This window comes from Prunus mume, linkage group LG5, assembly GCF_029339155.1.
Source record: "Prunus mume cultivar Tortuosa linkage group LG5, ASM2933915v1, whole genome shotgun sequence".
NCBI lineage: Eukaryota > Viridiplantae > Streptophyta > Magnoliopsida > Rosales > Rosaceae > Prunus > Prunus mume.
In genome coordinates, this window is record NC_142702.1 from 24,471,781 (window position 1) to 24,494,238 (window position 22,458).

General features: G+C 37.6%; 1 protein-coding gene across 1 annotated transcript; it reads right to left on the reverse strand.

Annotated features, from left to right (window-relative positions):
• Positions 1-4,281: 4,281 nt before the first annotated feature.
• Positions 4,282-7,166, reverse strand: LOC103332378 (zinc finger CCCH domain-containing protein 40-like). Its single transcript, XM_008235112.3, has 4 exons — positions 6,904-7,166; positions 6,222-6,601; positions 5,890-6,113; positions 4,282-5,352 (listed from the first exon to the last, which is right to left on the reverse strand). Exons 2-4 carry the CDS (start codon positions 6,594-6,596, stop codon positions 4,455-4,457), a joined length of 1,497 nt encoding a protein of 498 aa, XP_008233334.2. The 5' UTR covers positions 6,597-6,601; positions 6,904-7,166; the 3' UTR covers positions 4,282-4,454.
• Positions 7,167-22,458: the final 15,292 nt, after the last annotated feature.

The following is a 22,458-nucleotide window of genomic DNA, read 5'->3' on the forward strand; positions in this document are numbered from 1 at the left end:
TTCTTGGAAACGTTATATTCATTCAAATAGATTCTTCTAGCGAAATTAAAAGTTGGAAAACTCTATTTAGCATATTTAATCTTCTCAATTTAACTAATTAATTACTTTTTCGGTGTTCTTAGTGTCCAACCAAACTGCGCTACATATAGATGATGAGCAACTATGTAGCTAAAAGGGGACAGGGATTGACGCATTCACATACAAAGCATCTGTGCATGACATTGACACCATCAAAGCATAATTCCAAAAGTAAGAGCAGATAACAGACAGATTGCAAAACATATTCACATCGGAGGAAGATCGTAATCTCATACAGTAATTTCTGGGGTACAAAATCAAGAGACAAGAAAGAGTAATTGCATTTCCTTATAATTATTTGTACTCTTCCAAATTCCATCTATCTTTGTCAGATTATTGGTGACTCCGGCGCGCAGTGTTGCATTTGATTCGACCTTTATCAATTTACAAATCCTTTGAAATTAACAATGTTTTATTACTAGATTGGAATATACATTAAGCAATAAGTATCTTGTATTGTTTACTTAATAAAACCTGAAATCTGACCAATTGTGGCTCTGCCTGAAAAATATTAGAGAATTCAAAATTGGTAAGCCAGCGGGATACATGAAATGGGGAAGATCAAAGCAGAAACTGTACCCCCTTTCTAGTTACTACAGATGCTTCTTTCAGTATACAAGACCGCCACAAAAAGTTAAACCCTAGAGACAGCGGTTAATGCACAACATGCCATTGGGAACACTAAACAAAACCATATAATAGTATTAGAACAATAAATTAGGTGTTACAAAGCTTTGAGGGACAAATCAAAAAGAATGCTAGCTAAGCTAGGGGTGGCAAAATGCATATTCAAATGTTGTAGCTAGTAACTGGAGCACCCCCATTTGCCCACTGGCAATGTAACAAAAATGAATGTATTATTGAGAGAGAGAGAGAGAGAGAGACAGAGAGATGATAGTCAAAAAAGGAGAAGGTGGGTGGGGTGATGAAGGACGGGGGGTGGGGAGAGCGATCTATCTTTCTATGTCTAGGAAAGGCTGCAAGAATTTTCTTCCTTTAAAGGCTTTGATTTCCTTGTATGGAGAAGTTGGTAAACGAAGAAAAAGAAAAGAGGAAAAAGGAGAGCAAACCCATATATTAAAAATGGAAAGAAAAAAAATTCACTTTATCGTGTAGAGTGTTGGAAGCAACAAGTGTGGGAATCCTGGTGTCAGAAATATTGGGGCCTTTGGTTTTGTGCACTCATCAGACCCACAGGCCCCCTCCTTCCCTCCCTCCTTCACTCCTTTGCCTGCCTAGTCTCTGTTTTAATTGCTTGCCTCTTGCTGTTTGTATGTACTGTGTGTTTCTATTCGTCTCACGGTTAGATTCTACTCCAACTCTTTTCTTACATTTTTTTTACAATTTCAATTTTCATACACATGCATGTACCCTTGCCCAACAAAACCACACCATTCATATTGATAGTGGAGTTTTCTGCTATTCCTAATCGTGTTCTTCTTATTGTATGCGAACTCGGTTGTAGCTGTTGAAACGATAAATTTTCTGTTTTTCATTAAGATATAAATTAATTACAATTTATTAGATTGGTTTATATTCTATTGAAATACAAAATTTGTAGCACGCCCTTGATGATATTGATATTAATATTAAAACCAAGTAATTAAAGTAGTGGGGCGGCATGGCATGGACTTGACTGGGTTGGATTAATTTGTAAGGTAGTGAAGTGAGATGATCTGTGCTTCTTCTAAAAGCCTCGAAGTACACGCAAACACACTTACACATTCACTCACGCACGCAGCTATTGGGTTTTAGTGTATGAGGATCATCATCATCATGAGCCTGCTCCTCCTCCTGCTGCAGATGCAGAGTGTCATGCATGTGCTTCTCTTTCTCTCATATATTTAATTTATCTATGAAATACATATATATACATATATATTGTTTTTATGAAAAATATAATATTAAAAAAATAAAACCAAAGTGTTTTTATTGTTTGTTCTCGAATTTAACACGCGATACAAAGACTGGTACGCATGTTGTAGTCGTAGTTATGGACATATTGTTATTGTTGTACTATATTTAGCCTTTGCCCTCATCCCCATATTATATATTGTGAATATATGTATATACATGGCCTGTTGCCCTTCTCTTCTCCCCTTTTGAGAATGTCTATATTCTTCCGCCGCGCTTATTCCTCTTAATCAGCACGCTTTGTATTTGTATCCGGCTCTCTCTGCAATCTCAAAACCCTAGCTACCAAACACACACACACACACATATATATATATATATATATATTCTCAATATTGCAATATTACAATATTACAATATATTATTTGATAATGTTCAGCACGCAAGCAAAAGCTTGATGAGAAAAACTTACATCTAATCAAAATGCCATCGTGGCCAGTGGTGAAGTCAGGATTTCAAATTAGAGAGAGCTATTCACAAATATTTTAAAAATAATTCGAATAGGAGCCCTCAAGCTTTAATTGGATTAATAAATTAATAATATCATTTCATATTGATTAATAATTTATCCACTTATTACAATCATAATTGTCCCGAATTTCATATTTTAACATGGGTGAATATTAATCTCATCATCTACACTATTAAAGACTCAAAATTTAATAATTTATACTTCAATAAGAGAAGAAATACAAAAAATGTTCATAAATCCCAATATTAAGATGCCCTACTTAGACATGTAAAATGGGGGAGATGGGAATTCACAAAGCTTAAGTTAATCAAAAAGGAAGAGAATGAGAGGGAAAAAAAAAACACAGTTTTTACTCCAAGAAGCAAACATATAACAACACATATAAGTAAAAATATGCGGAAATAAAAAATATGAGAGAGGGCCTAGGCCCACCTTGGTCCTTAGGTGGCTCCGCCACTGATCGTGGCAGTATCCCAAACCAATTATGTAATTTAAGTTTCAGTCATAACAATGCAACTTTCCGACATGATAATGCGTATCCTAGTTTCTTTCTTCTTTGTGGTGTCATGAGAAATATTCCAAGCAAAAGAAGAAGGGTGCAAGTTGCTGGAAATTGGTACTGAAAAAAAATATATTATTTTGGATTCCTAGTAAAGAATCTGAAGATGTTGATGGTGTGTATAAAAAATGGGGCCAAATAGTAAAATGGTAACAAAAATAATGAAACCAAATTTCATAATTAATTTAAGAACAAAGTAAGAATCAACCGAAAGCAAATTTTAGTAAGAAACAGAACCTTTTTTTAAATAGTAGATTTGGCTTTTACAAGGCTTGTGAAAGGGAATTACGTTTATTTTTCTAAATGGTTCAGAAAAGGCCTAGGACCCAATAGAGGGGAGGTAGGAGAATCAAATTCTAATCCTGTGGTATAAAAAGAAGATGATAAATTTCTTTCAAACAGTTTGCTGTTTCAAACAGTGATGAAGTTTCTGGTCAGGGAGACAATAACTGAACAACTCTATAGACTTGCAGCTTATGAACTACAATAGAAGGAAAGATTCGGGCTATCAGCTAGCTAGGTGAACTCCTTCAGTCTTTCCCACAAAGTTCTAGTCTTTATAAGTAAAACAGTTTTTATATAAAATACCATGAACAAAAATATGAAAAAAAAGAATGTTCATACCCTCCTATTTATATGGGAGATTTGGAAAGCTAACATTTTCTCTAATACATTAAAAACTTTAAGGCTTTTGTTTTTGTTTTTGTTTTTCTTCTGAATTTAACAATATAATCACTCGAGGCCTTGTCGAGCAATGCTTCATCCCTAAACTGGAGGTCTTCAACATGTCCAAATAAAAACTTAGAGTGGAAAATGGTCTTGGTGTGCAAACTTGAGGTCTCAGGTTTGAACCCCATGACATTTTAGTTGTGTGTGTGTGAGTAACCCTCATTCCTTATAATTTAAACTATGCGTGTGCTAAAAAAACAAAAAAATTGGTTTATGGGAGCCCAAATTTTCAAGACAAGACTGTTGAGCCACGTTGGGGAGCTGGTCCATGGAAGCCCATTAGCGCAAAAGGAAACGTAAATTTTCCTCTCCTCTCTTTTTTTTATTTCATGACAGTCAGAATCACACAATTTTTTTCTTGACAGTCAAAATCACATCAAACATCGATCATTCACAAGATGATTGATCAAACTATTACGTTTAGGAAAGTCAACACCCTCTTAAACTGGTCAAGGAAATGTCACTGGATTTATTTGCTATAAGATAATTTTTCTTTGGTCAGTTTCAAAATGATGCTGAGACAACCATCTTTGAAGCTAGAGAAAGATTATGAGACGACCAATCATTTTCATTACAGATGGTTCAAGAAAACATATTTCAAAAATATAATTGCAACGCGTAACATATAAAGAACAAAATCATTTAATTAATAAACCAAGATATTACTTTTACAAAATCACAACAGAAGGATAGTTCATAGTGTCACTGCTGTGATAACCCCGTCTGCGCAGACCCAGAACCAGATGGTGTGGACCCCGAAGGTCCAGAATTTGATGGTGCAGATCCTGATGATGTAGAGCCCGAGTGTGCAGGTCCTGGTGTTGCTGAATTCTGGTACTGTTGGTTCATTGGCAAGGATGGTGGTGGCCGCACTCCAGCATGATATTGCGGAGGGTATTGCTGGTACGGTGCTGGTGGATGAGGCATATACCCGTAGGGAGGAGGATAAAACTGCTGCCGATATTGGCCATGTGGTTGAGGCATGTTTTGAAAAGCATAATGCTGACTGCGTTGCTGCCTTTCTGCACTCAAATTGTTCTCGCCTGACCCTGTAGGCCCACTAGGAGCCCCTTCCTGGGATGGAACTATAGCCCCCATTCTTTGAGGATCCATTGACGGATAAAATGATCTCTCCTGTGAGGGTGGAGGTGGCATGTTGTAATAGTGCACTGGTGCAGGTTGGTCTTGTAAATGGTTCTGCTGTTGAGATATGACTGCTCGAGGCAACAACCCACTATGAGCCACTGCCTGCTGCCTAGCTTCAGCTGTGCCCTCTGAGTCCTGTTTTGGTGCTTGGGGCCTACCCCACATTAACTTCAATCTCAAACCCTTTATTACCAGTTTATTAGAGAGTTCTTCTGCAGCCTTTTCTGCACCTTCTCTTGTTGTGTAGGTTACAAAAGCACATGCTCGTTGGAGTACCATCCTAACAGATTCTATTTCACCATGAGCGTAAAATTGATCCCTCAAATCCTGCTCAGAAATTCTCTCATCAAGCCCACCTACGTATAGAGTTCTTATGCTTTCATCCTCAGGAGGTTCCAGGGAGGGCATCTCTCCAGCCTTGTTAAGCAGCTTCATCGCCACTGGATCATTGACTCTGCAGATAATTAAGATGAGATGTGAGTGTCACAAACTTCAGAAATCCGTACATTACAGTACACAGGCATGTGAAAACATGCAACAGAAAGATTAGGGATATAGGTTTGTGAAATGTTGGCCGAAAATGCTAGCTAGAGGCTGCAGTAGTACTCTTATCACCTCCCAAACTGAAAAAGAAGCTACAATCTTCAGAATAAATATCTTGAACTATGAAATATTGAAAGAGGAACATGAAAAAATGTTTAAACAAAATAACCAACAGGAGAAGGGGAAAAAAGGGGGCTTCATCTACTACTTGCAAGGAAATTACATCTACCAATATTTCAGACAAGAATTTCATTCCCAACTGAAAAAAGTAGACTTTAATATGAGGAAATAATAGAGTGGAAAATACTAAACATAAGAAACAATGCTAATCAACAAACAAATTCACAAGTTTTCGTAGCCAACTGTAACTATAAGAAAAAAACATGCAACTGGAAATTCATGCTTCATTGCCATACTGAGAACAGGAAATATGAAGCATTGGACATACCCATAGTAACGATCTTTGATGTTTTGTTGTGACAACTCCCCAGTTATGGGCATTTCGTGCCTGTAAGGACACTCAGCACCTCGTGTACACTCACCCCGAATGTAGAAACTGCAAACATGTGCTCTGTTCCTTTTGTAATAGGGTGTTGTTCTTTGAAGCTTCAGAATAGTGTCACTGGGTCGTGCCTTTCCGTACGAAGATTCGTAGTCTATACCAGCTCTAGCCTGCACACCAATCAAAATTAAAATTAGTCACTAAAGGATTCCAAAAGATTTACATAACTTAGTACCCTAACTAAGCCTGGTTGTTCAAGGCAAAGACAGAAAAGTTACCTTTCGGTCATGCTCCTCAGCAAAAAACTCCCTATTTACATCACTCTTTGGAATGGCATCGTTGGAACTGATGGCCAGAGCAGTATCTCGAACCTGAACTGGCAAGCCATATTCCAGATCCAAGAGGCAAACTTGACAAACATTTTTCAACTTACTGCACGTCTGACAAATCTCTGACTTCTTAAATCGAGCATCACGACCAGGTCTCCACCTGAAAACGGTGAATGGCCGAGTGCAAATCTTGCACTCCTTGTCGTAATCAGCTCGTGTCATCCGGACGTAGGGATTGTCGCCCAAGCATGACTCGCAGATGATGGGAAAGTCTGAACGTTCCCAACCATCCGCCTCCACATTCCTGAGCAACCTGTGCGCCATATAACCTAGCAAACAAAATTTCCCAAAATCACTTAGAATTTCGTCAATTTATTGGTCTCAAATTCAGCTGAGTTAAAACAGAATATAACTGTTCTTTTTCCCTCTCACACACAATATAAATACAAAGCCAAATGCTAGAAAAAGATACTAAATCCTTAACCAATGAGGTAATCATTTACATCCCTCTCACACACGACATCATCAAACATTGCTTCTATTTGGATTTAAAAGACTGAAAAATAAAAAATCAATGAATAACAGACATAGAAGGCAAACCAATATGAACCAAATAGAAACCCTAATTTACCTGGAGATGAGATGGTCTGACTGCTGTCGCGATGAGATAGCCGGATAAGACCACCGGTCGCCGCTGGAGGTTGGCGCGCTTGGGTAGGGCCGAACGGTGCGAGCTCAAGCGTGAGGGTTATAAAATTTCAGAGGTGCGAACAAGGAGATCATCGATGGTCCACTCACAAGCCAAGCCGAAACGTACAGCTCTTCCGCTCTCGCTGTTTCGCGCTTTCGGCTCCCTCGGAGATGACGCGGGCTCGTTCGCTGGAACCCAGGACTTAACGGCCCAGTGTATTTTATTTCCTTTTGAATCCTTCGGAAGCCCATTAGATTTCACATAATTTTTTTTAAAAAAAAATTATATTTTTGTTTTTGTTTTTTGTTTAAGTGTTCAAACCGCTCTCTTTTTATTTTTATTTTTACTCGAAAGGGAAAAAGAAGAGAGAGAAATTTCTCTTATGAACCGTTCAGCAATCTGCATATTTGATCATGGATAGAGAAGTAAAAAAAAAAAAAAAATCTCAAATTTTGATATGCAATCGATATTGAGGAGGCGAAATAGAACACAATATGCATAGATAAACGTTCTTAACCATTTGCTTTTCGAGTCCCTTATAATTTTTTTTTAATTTTTTAATTTTAGTCATCACATGATATAAAGAGCTTCCATTGAGGGATCCCTCAAATAAGTTTTATTTGGGACGCCCATTGTAGGCCCAACTCCGGATTGTATTTCACTAATCCAAACAGTCTATTTTGTAGATACTCATTCAAAGATCACCTCTACAAAAAATCACTTGAATCCGATATCATTTGACCACTTAATTGAGTTATTCAAATTTTAGTACTTTCTTGAAGCACTGTGTTCATTGATTTTGTAAGACACAATTGGATGTTGAAACAGTTTCCGATTTGTCTAATTTTTTGTAAGGATGATCTATGAATGAAAACCTAAAAAATAGATGGTTTGGATCTTTGGGAAAAAAATTGTAAGGTACCCTAAAGGGCGTCCCTCAAATAAAATTATTTGAGAGATCCCTCAATAGAAGGGAACTGTATATATATCTATATAAGTATTATTAAATATATTTGTAAATTTTTGTGCATATTTGTGTATGTGCAACATAGATGGCATTCTGAGGCAAAGGCGAATGAAAAACTATTTGCTAAGATGTCAAGTTGTCATAATTCGCCTCTATTGCTCTTGATTCCTACTAGCAATATCTGTTGTACCAACGGGTCCAATAGGAGTCCACTACTTGTCTAAGCAATGCACTGATATTATCCCCACCTTAACCACTTAGGAGAGAGAAGGCCCAATGGACCTCTAGGTGTGAGGTTTTATCACAAAAGGCCTCTGTGCAATTAGGAGTGAACCACCTATATTTAAATTGTAGATTATTGTTGTATTCTCAGATGTGGTACTTACACATCATGACTTATATTTAGCCACCTACACCAACAATCTCCACCTTGGCGTGATTCCAGCCCATGTAACTCGCTCGTTCACAACACCCGCAACTTTTTGAGCATGAGCCACCCACAACTCCACCTCTTTCGACAAGGATTTTCTTGAGTCTTTCTAGGAGCGTTTGCTCCACTAGCCTGCTCCACCTTTCCTTGTATGTCCAGGAAATTTTACTTGAGTTGCCTCCTTGAACATGTTAATGGCTCCACCTTGAACCAAATGTGTTTTAGCCGAACTTGACTTTGATACCAATTGTTGTACCAATAGGCCTAATAGAAGTCCACTACTTGTCCAAACAATGCATCGATATTGTCCCTACCTTAACCACCCAAGAAAGAGAAGGCCCAATAAACCTCTAGGTTGGGTTTTATCATAAAAGTTCTCGATGCAATTAGGAGTGGACCACATATATTTAACCTGTAGATTATTGTTGTATTCTTCGATGTGGAACTTACACATCATGGCTTATATCGAGCCATCTACACCAACAATCTCCACCTTGAGAGATCTAAGCCAAGATAACTCACCCGTCCATAATCCCCCCGCTTTTCAAGAGTGAGTCCCCACAACTTCACCTCTTCTGACAAGTACTTTCTTGACCCTTACTAGGAGCACTCCAACTACGCCGAAGATTTTCTTGAGCTTTGTCAGGAGTCCTTGCTCCACCTAGTTAGCCATTATAATGATTTCCTTGAGCCTTTGCTCTACTAGACCACTCCACATTTCTATGCCCGTCTAAGAATTTTAACTTGAGTCGCGTCCTTGAAAATGTCAATGACTCCACCTATAACCAAGTGCATCTTAGCCAAACCTGGCTATGATATCAATTGTTGTACCAACGGGCCCAATATGAGCCCACTAACTATTCAAACCATTCATCAATATTGTCTTCATCATAGCCATTTAGGAGATAGAATGATCAATGGACCTCTAGGATACATAATTCATGTTGTTTGTACCATAACTGACCAGCCTCTCAAGGCCATCTAGCCCACGCTGGCAAGCCTAGCCTAGCAATTGGTAGACGCTTTCAGCACCCCTGCCTATTCAGCCTCCCAGAAGGTATCTTGTAGGAATTTCATGAGTTCTTCACTGGTATATTCGCTCAGACATGTGGCAGCCTCTCATGCTACTCCCACGAGTCCTACATCGAAACTTCACACCAATAGGACACCAAAAACCTGTATAAAAGAACCATTTGCCCCATGGTACAAGATAAAAGTTCTACTTGACACTTATGCCCCTGCATTGTCAATAGTCAACTCTTCTCTCCTTTGGCTAACTTTAGCATCAGAGGGCATTCGGCTAGTATCACGCTGGTGCCTTAGGTCTTACCAACCACTTTCTTCTATCTCTTTGCGTAGATCACGCTCTACTTACTGAAAGGAAGCCTTTATTGAAGGTAGATTCGATACCTCGATCATCCACCTCAATTGTAAGTTTGTCCCACTATTACTAGTCTAGTTTTGGGCACTAACACAAGTTAAATTTCTAACGTGATTGCTCTTGGCTATATGATTGAATATGAGCACAATTAGAAGACTCTTTCTTAATTGCGCTCCGACTCCGCCGGAGATTCGTGAATCATATCTCAAAACATTATCTCCCCCTTACTGGAAGTCAAAATCCTTTGTTGTACACTCAACATTATGATACAATTAGAGACCAACTACACATCCATAAGACAACCATGATGCCTCATATATAAGGATTAACCTTGCGTTATTGCAATCGAAGAAATCTTGTTTAACGTACCAGTAGAACTTCCATACAATATTCCTTATACGTCAATTGTTGAATGACATCCCACCAATTACCAAATGACACCTCAATCTCTGGGACTCACCCCAATTTCCAAACAACACCTCCCCAATTGCATAATGGCACCCTAGGTAACACTTCTCTACATACAACAACAACACATACAACAACATCATCAGTACACATTCAACACCAAAATGTCTCACCAGCAGGAGCTTGCCAAACGAGATAATTCCAACGGCACGTGATATCGGCACCACCCTTATATCGCATTACGATTCCATCAGCACCATGCCCTTATGGTGTGTTGCGTTGTCGGTACCATGCCCAACGGTATGCTGTGATGCAATTCGCCACTATGTCCAGCAGCACGATGTCGCTCTGCACTCTACTTTTGGCAGACTGGAGGTGATGCACTATGCTATATGGAAGCAAATCTAAAATCTTGAGCGCCCAGTGCATTGAAGACTACAACTATAACCGTAAATAATTTAACAACTACAATCGTAAGTAAAAAAGTAATTGAGACAAGAAAATTGCAAGGCAAAACGAGATCATTCGAGCAACAACTACAATAATTTATTTCATACCATCAGGGGATTGGATCACTTAAAGATGGTCCATGGAATGAACAATAACATTGTTTACTTTACCTGCAAGGCACACTTCTTCAACTTGGTGGATTATGAGAATCACGTGCCAAACAAAAATTGCAACAAGGTGAGAGTCGATTTATTTCAAATGATAAGTTTAACTTTGAAATTAATAACTTTAATGAACACATGTAGTGTTTGACTTTTGTTGTTGCATAAATGTGGAGTGTAAAAGTGAAATGAGAATTCATGATATGGCCGAGGTTGGGTGACTTAGGAGTTGCGGCTTCAGAGTTGTGACATCGTCCATGAAGCGGTTCATTTCCAAATATCCCCATTTACTTATTTTTAGTTCAACAATTTGTTGAATTTTTCTACCTAGATCTGGTTTATAAGTTGATGAACTATGTTTGTTGAATTTGTTGAATTCTTATATGTCTATATATTTTTGGATTTGGTATATGTGTTCATGTTCTATGAATGCTGTTTGTATCACATTTGGCCAAACAATTCAAAGCAATCTCAAACAAGGGTAAGGAGTTCCGCATCGACAAAACACAAGAGAAAGAGACTCCACCTCACATATAAATGGAGACCTCTCACCATCAAGCAAGTGACTTGGCTCTTGGGTCTCTTTATTATTCATTGGCCCCTCATTGACCTCTCAACTACAACCTTAAGTAATTCAACAACTACAACCGTAAGTGAAAAAAGTAAGTGAGAGTAAAATTGTTAGGCAAAACGAGATCATTCGATGCAATCACTACAACGTTTTATTTCATAGCATCAGTGAATTTAACATTTGAGGATCACTTAAAAATGGTCCATGGAATGAACAATAACATTGTTTGTTGTACTTGCAAGGCACACTTCTTTAACTCGGTGGATTATGATAATCATGTGCCAAGCAAGAATTGCAGCAAGGTGATAGTCGATTCATTTCAAATGATAAGTTTAACTATGAAATTAATAACTTTAATTAACACATATAGTGTTTGGCTTTTGTTGTTGTACAAATGTGGAGGGTAAAAGTGAAATGAGAATCTGTGATATGGCGGAGGTTGGGTGATTTAGGAGTTGCGGCATCGTCCATGAAGCAGTTCATTTCCAAAAATCACTATCTCCTTACTTTTAGTTAAACAATTTGTTGAATTTTTCTATCTAGATCTGGTTTATAAGTTGATGAACTATGTTCGTTGAATTTTTTGAATTATTCTTGTCTATATGTTGCTGGGTTTGGTATATATATATATATGTTCTATGAATGTTGTTTGTACCATATCTGGCCAAGCAATTTCAAGCAATCTCAAATAAGGGTAAGGAGTCTCACATCGACAAAACACAAGAGGAAAGGACTCCGTCTCATTTATTAAAGGTGACCTTTTACCACCAAGAAAGTGATTTGGAAAAAGTAACCATAAGTGATTTAACAACTATAACCGTAAATGGAAAAAGTAAGTGAGAGAGGAAAATTGCTAGACAAAACGAGATCATTCAATGCAACGACTACAACCGTTTATTTCATACAATTGGAGGATTTAACATTTGAGGATAACTTAAAGATAGTCCATGGAATGAACAATAATATTTTTTTTCTACGTGCAAGACACATTTCTTCAACTCGATGGATTATGAGTATCACATGCCAAATAAGAAATGCAGCAAGATGATAGTCGATTCATTTCAAATGATAAGTTTAACTTTGAAATTAATAACTTTAATTAACACCTATAGTGTTTGGCTTTTGTTATTGCACAAATGTGGAGGCTAAAAGTGAAATGAGAATTCGTAATATGGCGGAGGTTGGGTGACTTAGGAGTTGCGGCACTGTCCATAATTTAACTGTAAGTGATTTAACAACTACAACCGTAAGTGAAAAAAGTAAATGAGAAAGGAAAATTAGAAGGTAAAACGAGATCATTCTATGCAACAACTACAACCGTTTGTTTCATACCATCGGAGGATGTAACATTTTGAGGATCACTTCAAGATGGATTTGTGCAAGAGCAACCTTCATCACCACGCATATTCAATGAGGCTCCTACCAAGTCATATGGGCTTCTGCATTAAAAATGGGAGCCATGTAATATGGCAGAAGTAGAAAAATATGGTCACCCAAGCCTTAGCATAGGTATCGAGAAAATGTGATGTACATATGATAAGCTAATGGTAGGAGTAGAGTCTATTTCTAAGGAAAAAAATTTCCTAGCAAATTTACAATATGGAATGCACATTTTCCATAGAAGCAATAACATCAAGCAAATGTAAAATAATACATCAAACAATTAATCATGATATGGCAGAGGTTGGGTGACTTAGAAGGTGTGACGTAGGAGTTGCGGCTTCAGAGGATCATTATCTGCTTCTAGTTCAACAATTTGTTGAATTTTTCTTTCCATATATGGTTTATAAGTTGATGAAATAGGTTTGTTGAGTTTGTTTCATTCTTCTATCTATGTATGTTCTTAGATTTGGTATATATGTTTATGTTCTATGAATGTTGTTTGTACCATATCTGGCCAAGCAATTCCAAGCAAACTCAAACAAGGGTAAGGAGTCCCACCGCGATAAAATACAAGAGGAAGGGAGTCCGCCTCACTTATAAAAGATGACATCTCACCACCAAGAAAGTGACTTGGCTAATGGGTCTCCATATTACTCATTGGGCCCTCATGAACCTCTCAACTATAACTGTAAGTGATTTAACGAGATCATTCAATGCAACAACTACAACCGTTTGTTTCATACAATCGGAGGATTTAACATTTAAGGATCACTTAAAGATAGTCCATGGAATGAAAAATAATATTTTTTGTGACACAATTTTTCAACTCTGTGGATTTGAGTATCATGTGCCAAATAAGAAACATTGAATGAAATCCAAGCTTGGACCAGTCCAAGGCAATATTACGCATCTACCATACTACAAGTTTTCTAAAAGAAAATAAATAACTCACTCAAAGTGGGACTTGCCTCATACAGAAGCTTCACAAAGCATTGCAAAGTCTGTCCATTTGCCTACCGAATGACAAAACACATCGAGAGTGAAAAAACACAGCGCGAGTGAAATGGCGAGCGAAAAAACATAGCAAGCGAAATGGCGAGTGAAAAACACACGAGCAAGGTCTGTCTATTTGCCATAAAAGCAAAATGGCGAGCGAAAACAACAGAGCGTCATTCTTCATTCTTTCTGGCCATGCTACAATTATATAAACATAGCATTATCACTTAACCGAACCCCCATTTTCTCAGTCCCCAAACAACAATTTACTGTGTGAGCAAACATGGGAAAAAGCAAAAGAGAGAGAAAGAGAGAAGAAAATGGGTAGGGAAAATGAGCTGTTTCCATGCAACAATTGCATCCGTTCATTTCATACAATCGGTGGATTTGAGGATCACTCCAACAAGGTTCATAAGAATAACACCATTGTATGCTTCACCAACAAGGCACATTTCTTCACAGCTGTGGATTATGCGAATCACCTGCCAACCAAGAACAACAAGGTGATACTAGATTAATTTCAAATTTTGAAAATTATAAGTTTAACTTTGAAATTTTAATTAACACTAGTGTTTGGCTTTCTTTGTTGCAAAATGGCGAAAATGGCGAGTGAAAAAACACAACGCGAGCAAGGTCTTTCTGTTTGTCATAAAAGCAAAGCAGCGAGCGAAAAAACATGGCGTGGCCCTTCATTGTTTATGGCTACCCACTATATAAACAAAGGATTTAACTCAAAGCACTTCACCCAACCCATTTTCTCAGGCACCAAACAAAAACTTTATGAGAGAGCAAACAAACCACAATGGGAAAAACTAAGCGAGAGAGGAAAATTGCTAGAAAAAATGAGATCATTCGATGCAACAACTTTAATCGTTTATTTCATACCATCAGGGGATTTAACATTTGAGGATCACTTAAAGATGGTCCATGGAATGCACAATAACACCATTGTTTGCTGTAGCTGCAAGGCACACTTCTTTTTATGCTCAACCAGATCCCACATCAACTTGGAAACTTTTCTATGCCTCATCTTTTGATGCTTAATCAAGTCATCTTTGCCTTTCACACTTTTCTGGCAGATGTTGAGTGAATTTGCAAATTGTTTTGATATTTGTGATTTTGTCATCAATTTGTTTCATTATATATATATATATATATCATAATGCTAATTGTATTGTTGCATTAATAACTTTGAAATGATAAGTTTAACTTTGAAATTAATAACTTTAATTAACACTTGTCGTGTTTGGTTTTTGTTGTTGCACAAATGTGGAGGCGAAAAGTGAAATGAGAATTCGTGATATGGCAGAGGTTGGGTGACTTAGGAGTTGCGGCACTCTCCATAATTTAACCTAAGTGATTTAACAACTACAACTGTAAGTGGAAAAAGTTGTTAGGCAAAACGAGATCATTCGATGCAACAACTACAATAGTTTATTTCATACAATAAGAGGATTTACAATTTGAGGATCACTTAAAGATAGTCCATGGAATGAAAAATAATATTTTTTGTGACACAATTCTTCAACTCGGTGGATTATGAGTATCACGTGCCAAATAAGAAACATTGAATGACATCCAATCTTGGACCATTCCACGGCAATATTACGCATCTACCATACTACAAGTTTTCTAAAAGAAAATAAATAACTCACTTAGAGTGGGACTTGCCTCATACAAAAGCTTCACAAAGCATTGCAAAGTCTGTTTATTTGCCTACCGAACGACAAAACACATCGCGAGCAAAAAAACACAACGCGAGTGAAATGGCGAGCGAAAAAACATAGCGCAAGCAAAATGGCGAGTGAAAAAACATAGCGCGAGCAAGGTCTGTCTATTTGCCATAAAAGCAAAATGATGAGCGAAAAAAACAGAGCGCCATTCTTCATTCTTTCCAGCTAGGCTACCATTATATAAACATAGCATTATCACTTAACCGAACCCCCATTTTCTCAGTCCCCAAACAACAACTTATTGTGTGAGCAAACATGAGAAAAAGCAAGAGAGAGAGAGAGAGGAAAATGGGTAGGGAAAACGAGTTGTTTCCAAGCAACAACTGCATCCGTTCATCTCATACAATCGGTGGATTTAACAAAACCCTCAAACCTTTGTCCTGCGGAATTGTTTCAGACAGAGACAATAAGACAAGACATGTCTGAAAGCCGGCTCGAACCAAACTAGTTCGGACGTGCTTTTGTTTACTCTTTCTCAGGCCCCACCCGCTGCATCTTCTTCTTCCTTCTCTCACCCACGTTTTTTGCTTCTCTCAAGCTATCTTCCATTTGACTTCTGAACTCAACCCCAAAGCTCTTGGCCTCTATTTCTCTCTTTCTCTCTATCACCCATTAACCAGAAACCCCTTTCAGTTTGTTTCCAAGCCCACATTCAGATCTCACACTAAGTTCCATTTTTTATTTTGGGTCAATGTATTAAGCAGAGAAAAAGGGGTTAAACCCAGAATTCAATTTTTTTTTTCTTTCACTTTTTTCCACTAAATTTCCAAAACCCATTTGAAATTTGGTATTTCTTTTTCATAATGAGCTCCAAGAGCCTCAAAGGCACCACTTTTCGCACATTTGCTTCACTTGGCATCTTAGCTTTGAGCTTGGTGCATTGGGGGCAATTGGTTCAATGCCAAGATGTTGGTGACAATGATCAAATCGACAACCATGCTGTTCTTCCTTTCATTACACAGATTCTCTATGGCCGCATATGTTTCACATTATGTTCTAGGTTATTGACAAGCCAATGGACTTCAGTGCAGTTACTCATTTTCTTTCTTTTTTACAGTTGAAGGCTTGGCACAATCCAAATTGGGGGTCGATTGACCATCTTCAGTAACACGAAGGTTTGTGCTGATATATAATGTATTATATTTTTAAATTTAAAGAAATGGATGCTGTTTTGTTTTTTTTTTTTGACCATTTCCGATGAGTGGTTTCTTATGTTTATATGGTTTATCAAGGTAGTCTACTTGTAATGAAATTATGTTTATATGGCATGCCAAATAATTTACTGAAAAAGAAAGACTATTAAAAAAAGAAAGACAAATACAAGAATCAATAGTTGATTTCAGTGTATTAACTGTTGAATGATATAATTTGACAATAAATTTGACATGAATTAACAATTGAAACTTCATCCACGTATGAATACATGAAGGATGAAAAAAGAAAATCAACTTTACTATTGTGTGATAAGACTTCATGGTTATTTCAAAATCAAGAGAGAGATGGTCGAATTTATTATCCAAATATGGTTTGGGAGGGTAACAATTGTTCTTATTCATGTTATTCCATTGTACATATTAGTTGACACACTTTGTGTTATTTATTTATATTTACAAATAAAAGGTACCACTTTCACATGTAGCAGAAATAAGGTTGTAGTCAGGTTGAGAACACTTGACCACAAAGTCAACCCCAGAGCTGGTGTGGTGCACCCAACAACACGTTAATGTGTGTTATGAGACACATATGTGATTGTGTTTTAGTTTTTCACTTCAGTTAAGGGCGACATGCATTAATTATAGGCTTGTTTGCCTTGTGATTATGTTTTAGAACTTGGATCATCTGACAATAGGAAATTAACATTCAAATTAAACTGTTTTTAGGGGTAAAAAAACACTTCTGTGATTAAATATAAGGAACACTGCAATACATTGAGGGGATTGAGGTTTATTTTCAAGAGCAAGAAGCCTTCACGCCCTCAAAAGCTGAGGTGGATTAACGCCTTCGCTACAAACGCCAATTTGAAAAGAGCGTCAGACTTTCATTTTTATATTTTCATATTAGGTCCAATATTCCACTAACATCTTCAAGCATACGTACACATTATGTTTCAAAATTATGGAAATACGATGAGACTATCAATATGAATTAAATTTCAAAATGAAATGATATTAACTATGTAAAACACATGTAGAATTTTAATAAATCTTCAAAAGACGTTTATACGTGAATTAAGATTGAAGCAACACAAATTTGAGAAAGAACAAGCTTAAGTAAACCAAATACCTTTAAAATCTTCAAGTATAATGTAAGAGAAATAAATTGAAAATTATAAGTTTAACTTTGAAATTTTAATTAACACTAGTGTTTGGCTTTTCTTGTTGCAAAATGGCGAAAATGGCTAAAATGGCGAGTGAAAAAACACAGTGTGAGTGAAATGGCGAGTGAAAAAACATAGCGCGAGCAAGGTCTGTCTATTTGCCATAAAAGCAAAATGACGAGCGAAAGAAACAGAGCGCCATTCTTCATTCTTTACAGCTAGGCTACCATTATATAAAAGAGCATTATCACTAAACCGAACCCCCATTTTCTCAATCCCCAAACAACAACTTACTGTGTGAGCAAACATGAGAAAAAGCAGAGAGAGAGAGAGAGAGAGAGAGAGAGAGAGAGAGAGAGATACTAGGTTATCATGAGAGGAGGATAGGCATAGGGTAGAGAGTAGGTGTTGACTGTAGTGATCTTCAGTGGGCTCACAATCGCATCCGCTCACCTCATACAATCGGGGGATTTGAGGATCACTCCAACAAGGTTCATAAGAATAACACCATTGTAAGCTTCACCTACAAGGCACATTTCTTCACAGCTGTGGATTATGCAAATCACCTGCCAACCAAGAACATCAAGGTGATACAAGATTAATTTCAAAATTTGAAAATTATAAGTTTAACTTTGAAATTTTAATTAACACTAGTGTTTGGCTTTTCTTTTTGCAAAATGGCGAAAATGGTGAGTGAAAAAACACAATGCGAGTGAAATGGTGAGCGAAAAAACATAACGCGAGCAAAATGGTGAGTGAAAAAACATAGCGCGAGCAAGGTCTGTCTATTTGCCATAAAAGCAAAATGGCGAGCGAAAAAAACAGAGCGCCATACTTCATTCTTTCCGGCCATGCTACAATTATATAAACATAGCATTATCACTTAACCGAACCCCCATTTTCTCAGTCCCCAAACAACAATTTACTGTGTGAGCAAACATGGGAAAAAGCAAGAGAAAGAGAAAGAGAGAAGAAAATGGGTAGGGAAAATGAGTTGTTTCCATGCAACAATTGCATCCGTTCATTTCATACAATCAGTGGATTTGAGGATCACTCCAACAAGGTTCATAAGAATAACACCATTGTATGCATCACCAACAAGGCACATTTCTTCACAGCTGTGGATTATGCGAATCACCTGCCAACCAAGAACAGCAAGGTGATACAAGATTAATTTCAAAATTTGAAAATTATAAGTTTAACTTTGAAATTTTAATTAACACTAGTGTTTGGCTTTTCTTTTTGCAAAATGGCGAAAATGGCGAGTGAAAAAACACAGTGCGAGTGAAATGGTGAGCGAAAAAACATAACGCGAGCAAAATGGCGAGTGAAAAAACATAGCGCAAGCAAGGTCTGTCTATTTGCCATAAAAGCAAAATGGCGAGCGAAAAAAACAGAGCGCCATTCTTCATTCTTTCCGGCCATGCTACAATTATATAAACATAGCATTATCACTTAACCGAACCCCCATTTTCTCAGTCCCCAAACAACAATTTACTGTGTGAGCAAACATGGGAAAAAGCAAGAGAGAGAGAAAGAGAGAAGAAAATGGGTAGGGAAAATGAGCCTGTTTCCATGCAACAATTGCATCCGTTCATTTCATACAATCGGTGGATTTGAGGATCACTCCAACAAGGTTCATAAGAATAACACCATTGTATGCTTCACCAACAAGGCACATTTCTTCACAGCTGTGGATTATGCGAATCACCTGCCAACCAAGAACAACAAGGTGATACAAGATTAATTTCAAAATTTGAAAATTATAAGTTTAACTTTGAAATTTTAATTAACACTAGTGTTTGGCTTTTCTTTTTGCAAAATGGCGAAAATGGCGAGTGAAAAAACACAGTGCGAGTGAAATGGTGAGCGAAAAAACATAACGCGAGCAAAATGGCGAGTGAAAAAATATAGCGCGAGCAAGGTCTGTCTATTTGCCATAAAAGCAAAATGGCGAGCGAAAAAAACAGAGCGCCATACTTCATTCTTTCCGGCCATGCTACAATTATATAAACATAGCATTATCACTTAACCGAACCCCTATTTTCTCAGTCCCCAAACAACAATTTACTGTGTGAGCAAACATGGGAAAAAGCAAGAGAGAGAAAAAGAGAGAAGAAAATGGGTAGGGAAAATGAGCTGTTTCCATGCAACAATTGCATCCGTTTATTTCATACAATCGGTGGATTTGAGGATCACTCCAACAAGGTTCATAAGAATAACACCATTGTATGCTTCACCAACAAGGCACATTTCTTCACAGCTGTGGATTATGGGAATCACCTGCCAACCAAGAACAGCAAGGTGATACAAGATTAATTTCAAAATTTGAAAATTATAAGTTTAACTTTGAAATTTTAATTAACACTAGTGTTTGGCTTTTCTTTTTGCAAAATGGTGAAAATGGCGAGTGAAAAAACACCGAGTGAAATGGTGACTGCGAAAAAACATAACTTTTGTGCGAGCAAAATGGAAACACTTGGTATGAGTGAAAATAACATAAGTAAGGTCCTCTGTCTGCACAATTTTTGTAAAAATATTTAACCCATATATCTTTGTTGGGTTGGGATTGAGCAAAACCTCTGACCAAACTTATAGCCTTGAGCGAAAAAAAGTTGATGAAGTGATCTTAAACATAGACTGAGGATCAGGATGTAATCATGTAGGACTTGTATATGTTTTCTTATAATGGGTAGTTAGAGCATAAGGCTTATAATGTTCAACTTTCAAATTTATTTATGTGATGTGCTAATTTGTAAAGGAGAACAAATAGTTGAATTTTGAGAACCAGAAAATGTAAATGATGAGAGAAGAGAAGGCAATGGATATGAGTATATATACAGTGCACACCATGTTGTGAGATTGGTTGTATTGGAGAATACGAATTATGGATCATAGTATGAGTATGAGTATGATTTGTTTTATTTTAGTCCACCATTTTCACATTTTCTTAGATTATTTTGTGAGGTTTAGAGTTGACCGAATATCAATCTGCAACCGAGAGAGATACGATCAAAATACCTTCAGTGGCATAATTGTAAATATTTCGAAATGGGTTTTGAATAAAATCTGAAAATCTCTCTCTCTCTCTCCTGCGTGCTGTCTCTTCTCCGCGTGACAGCAGCGCAGCCGGCCACGTTTTGGCCGGCCGTTCGTTCGTCCGGCCACCAAACTCGACGGGGCCGGTACCAAAATGACCGGGCTTCCTTCCTCTTCCCATCCCGACCAATTTCTGGAACTGCCGGTATGGCCGGAAATTGAAGAAATGATCCGGACAGATTTTGACAGATTTTCCAAGTCTTCGTTCTCTCTCATTTCTCCACCAAATTGGACAAATGAGGTATGATTCTGACTATTTTTCTGATCTACCTGTTGGATAGACCGATTTTGGAATTAGGTTTGGATTTTCAAATTAATTTCCGGCCACTTCCGGTCAGTTTTTGGGGTATGCAAAAGTGACCCATTAAGGGTAAATGAGATTCTGATAATTGTCATAGCTTTACTTAACCTTACTGTTCGACTGTGTCTTGGCTTTGTGTTTACTACGTTAGGATCACGGATTCCCTGATACTCCGGATCTAGGGTTAGGTTTTAGTACCGTTCGATCGTCCGATCGTGGCGATCTGACCGTCCGATCCGGATTAAACTTGGAGCACGTGTGTCCTAGACCTTGTAGGACCTATAGGAACTGTTGGATCGGAAATTGAATGGCCTGGGTAGTTTGACCCTGGGTTGACCGTGAGACTTCCTAGGTAGTGTTACCTTCCTAGGAAGATTATAATGACCCTAGTGACAGGTCTTGGGAGTTGTTGAGTGATATTGATTATGTGGGATGAGGATATCAATTTATGGTGATAAATTGGGGGTTTATTGGATGTTATATTTTGGGGTTGAGGTTGATGCAATAGTGGATTATATTTAAATATATATTAGTATGTTATAAAGATGCTTGAGGGCACTATAAGTGCCACCCTGTGAATTGTCGTTGAGGTGCTTACAATATTAGAAATTAATATATATGCATTTTTGTATGTATTTATAAAGGTATGAAAAGAGTATAGATTGTCAGTTTGAAGTGCTATACGCACTATCTTAAATACCTCTTCGGTTATGGGTTTTATGTTTGAGATTTATTATCGGAGATTGATTTATTTTGCCTACAGTTTGCCCAGCCCTTCGGATGTCTTCTTAATACGATGCCTTGGAAAGGAAGTGTTACTAGTTCAATGTGTTTTTATCTGATTTAGAATTATGATATATCCAAAAGATATAGAGGTTTGGCACAATTGAATTAAGGAAGAAAATATCATTTTATAATGTTGTGATAAGGGTTACGAACTCCACCATCATACAGCTGTTCTTTCGGGTTACATCCGGAATTGTGGGATGCCGGGAATATTATGATATGGTTTGGATATGTTGAAATACGGGGCATCCTTGACGAGATGTTGCCGTGGACCCTGAGGGGTGGTAGTCTGCGCGTGTAGGATTGGTTTTGACGCATGCTTTGATTTTATCGCTGATGGCTGAGTTGCTTTCACATGGCCGCTTGACCATTGTGAGCTAGTTAACAACCTGATTGTTTACATGATGTGCATCACATGTACCTCCCTTGATAGATACATGAAATGGATATGGATCTATGAATGTGTTGATACCCGGGCATACCTTAACGGTGTTAAGACCCTTGAAGTTGAT

Coding starts and splice junctions, on each gene's coding strand:
- LOC103332378 (XM_008235112.3), bottom strand. CDS start 6,596: ATGGCGCACAGGTTGCTCAGGAATGTGGAGGCGGATGGTTGGGAACGT. Junction 6,114..6,221: donor CTGAGGAGCATGACCGAAAG/GTAACTTTTCTG, acceptor ATTGGTGTGCAG/GCTAGAGCTGGTATAGACTA. Junction 5,353..5,889: donor ATCAAAGATCGTTACTATGG/GTATGTCCAATG, acceptor AATTATCTGCAG/AGTCAATGATCCAGTGGCGA.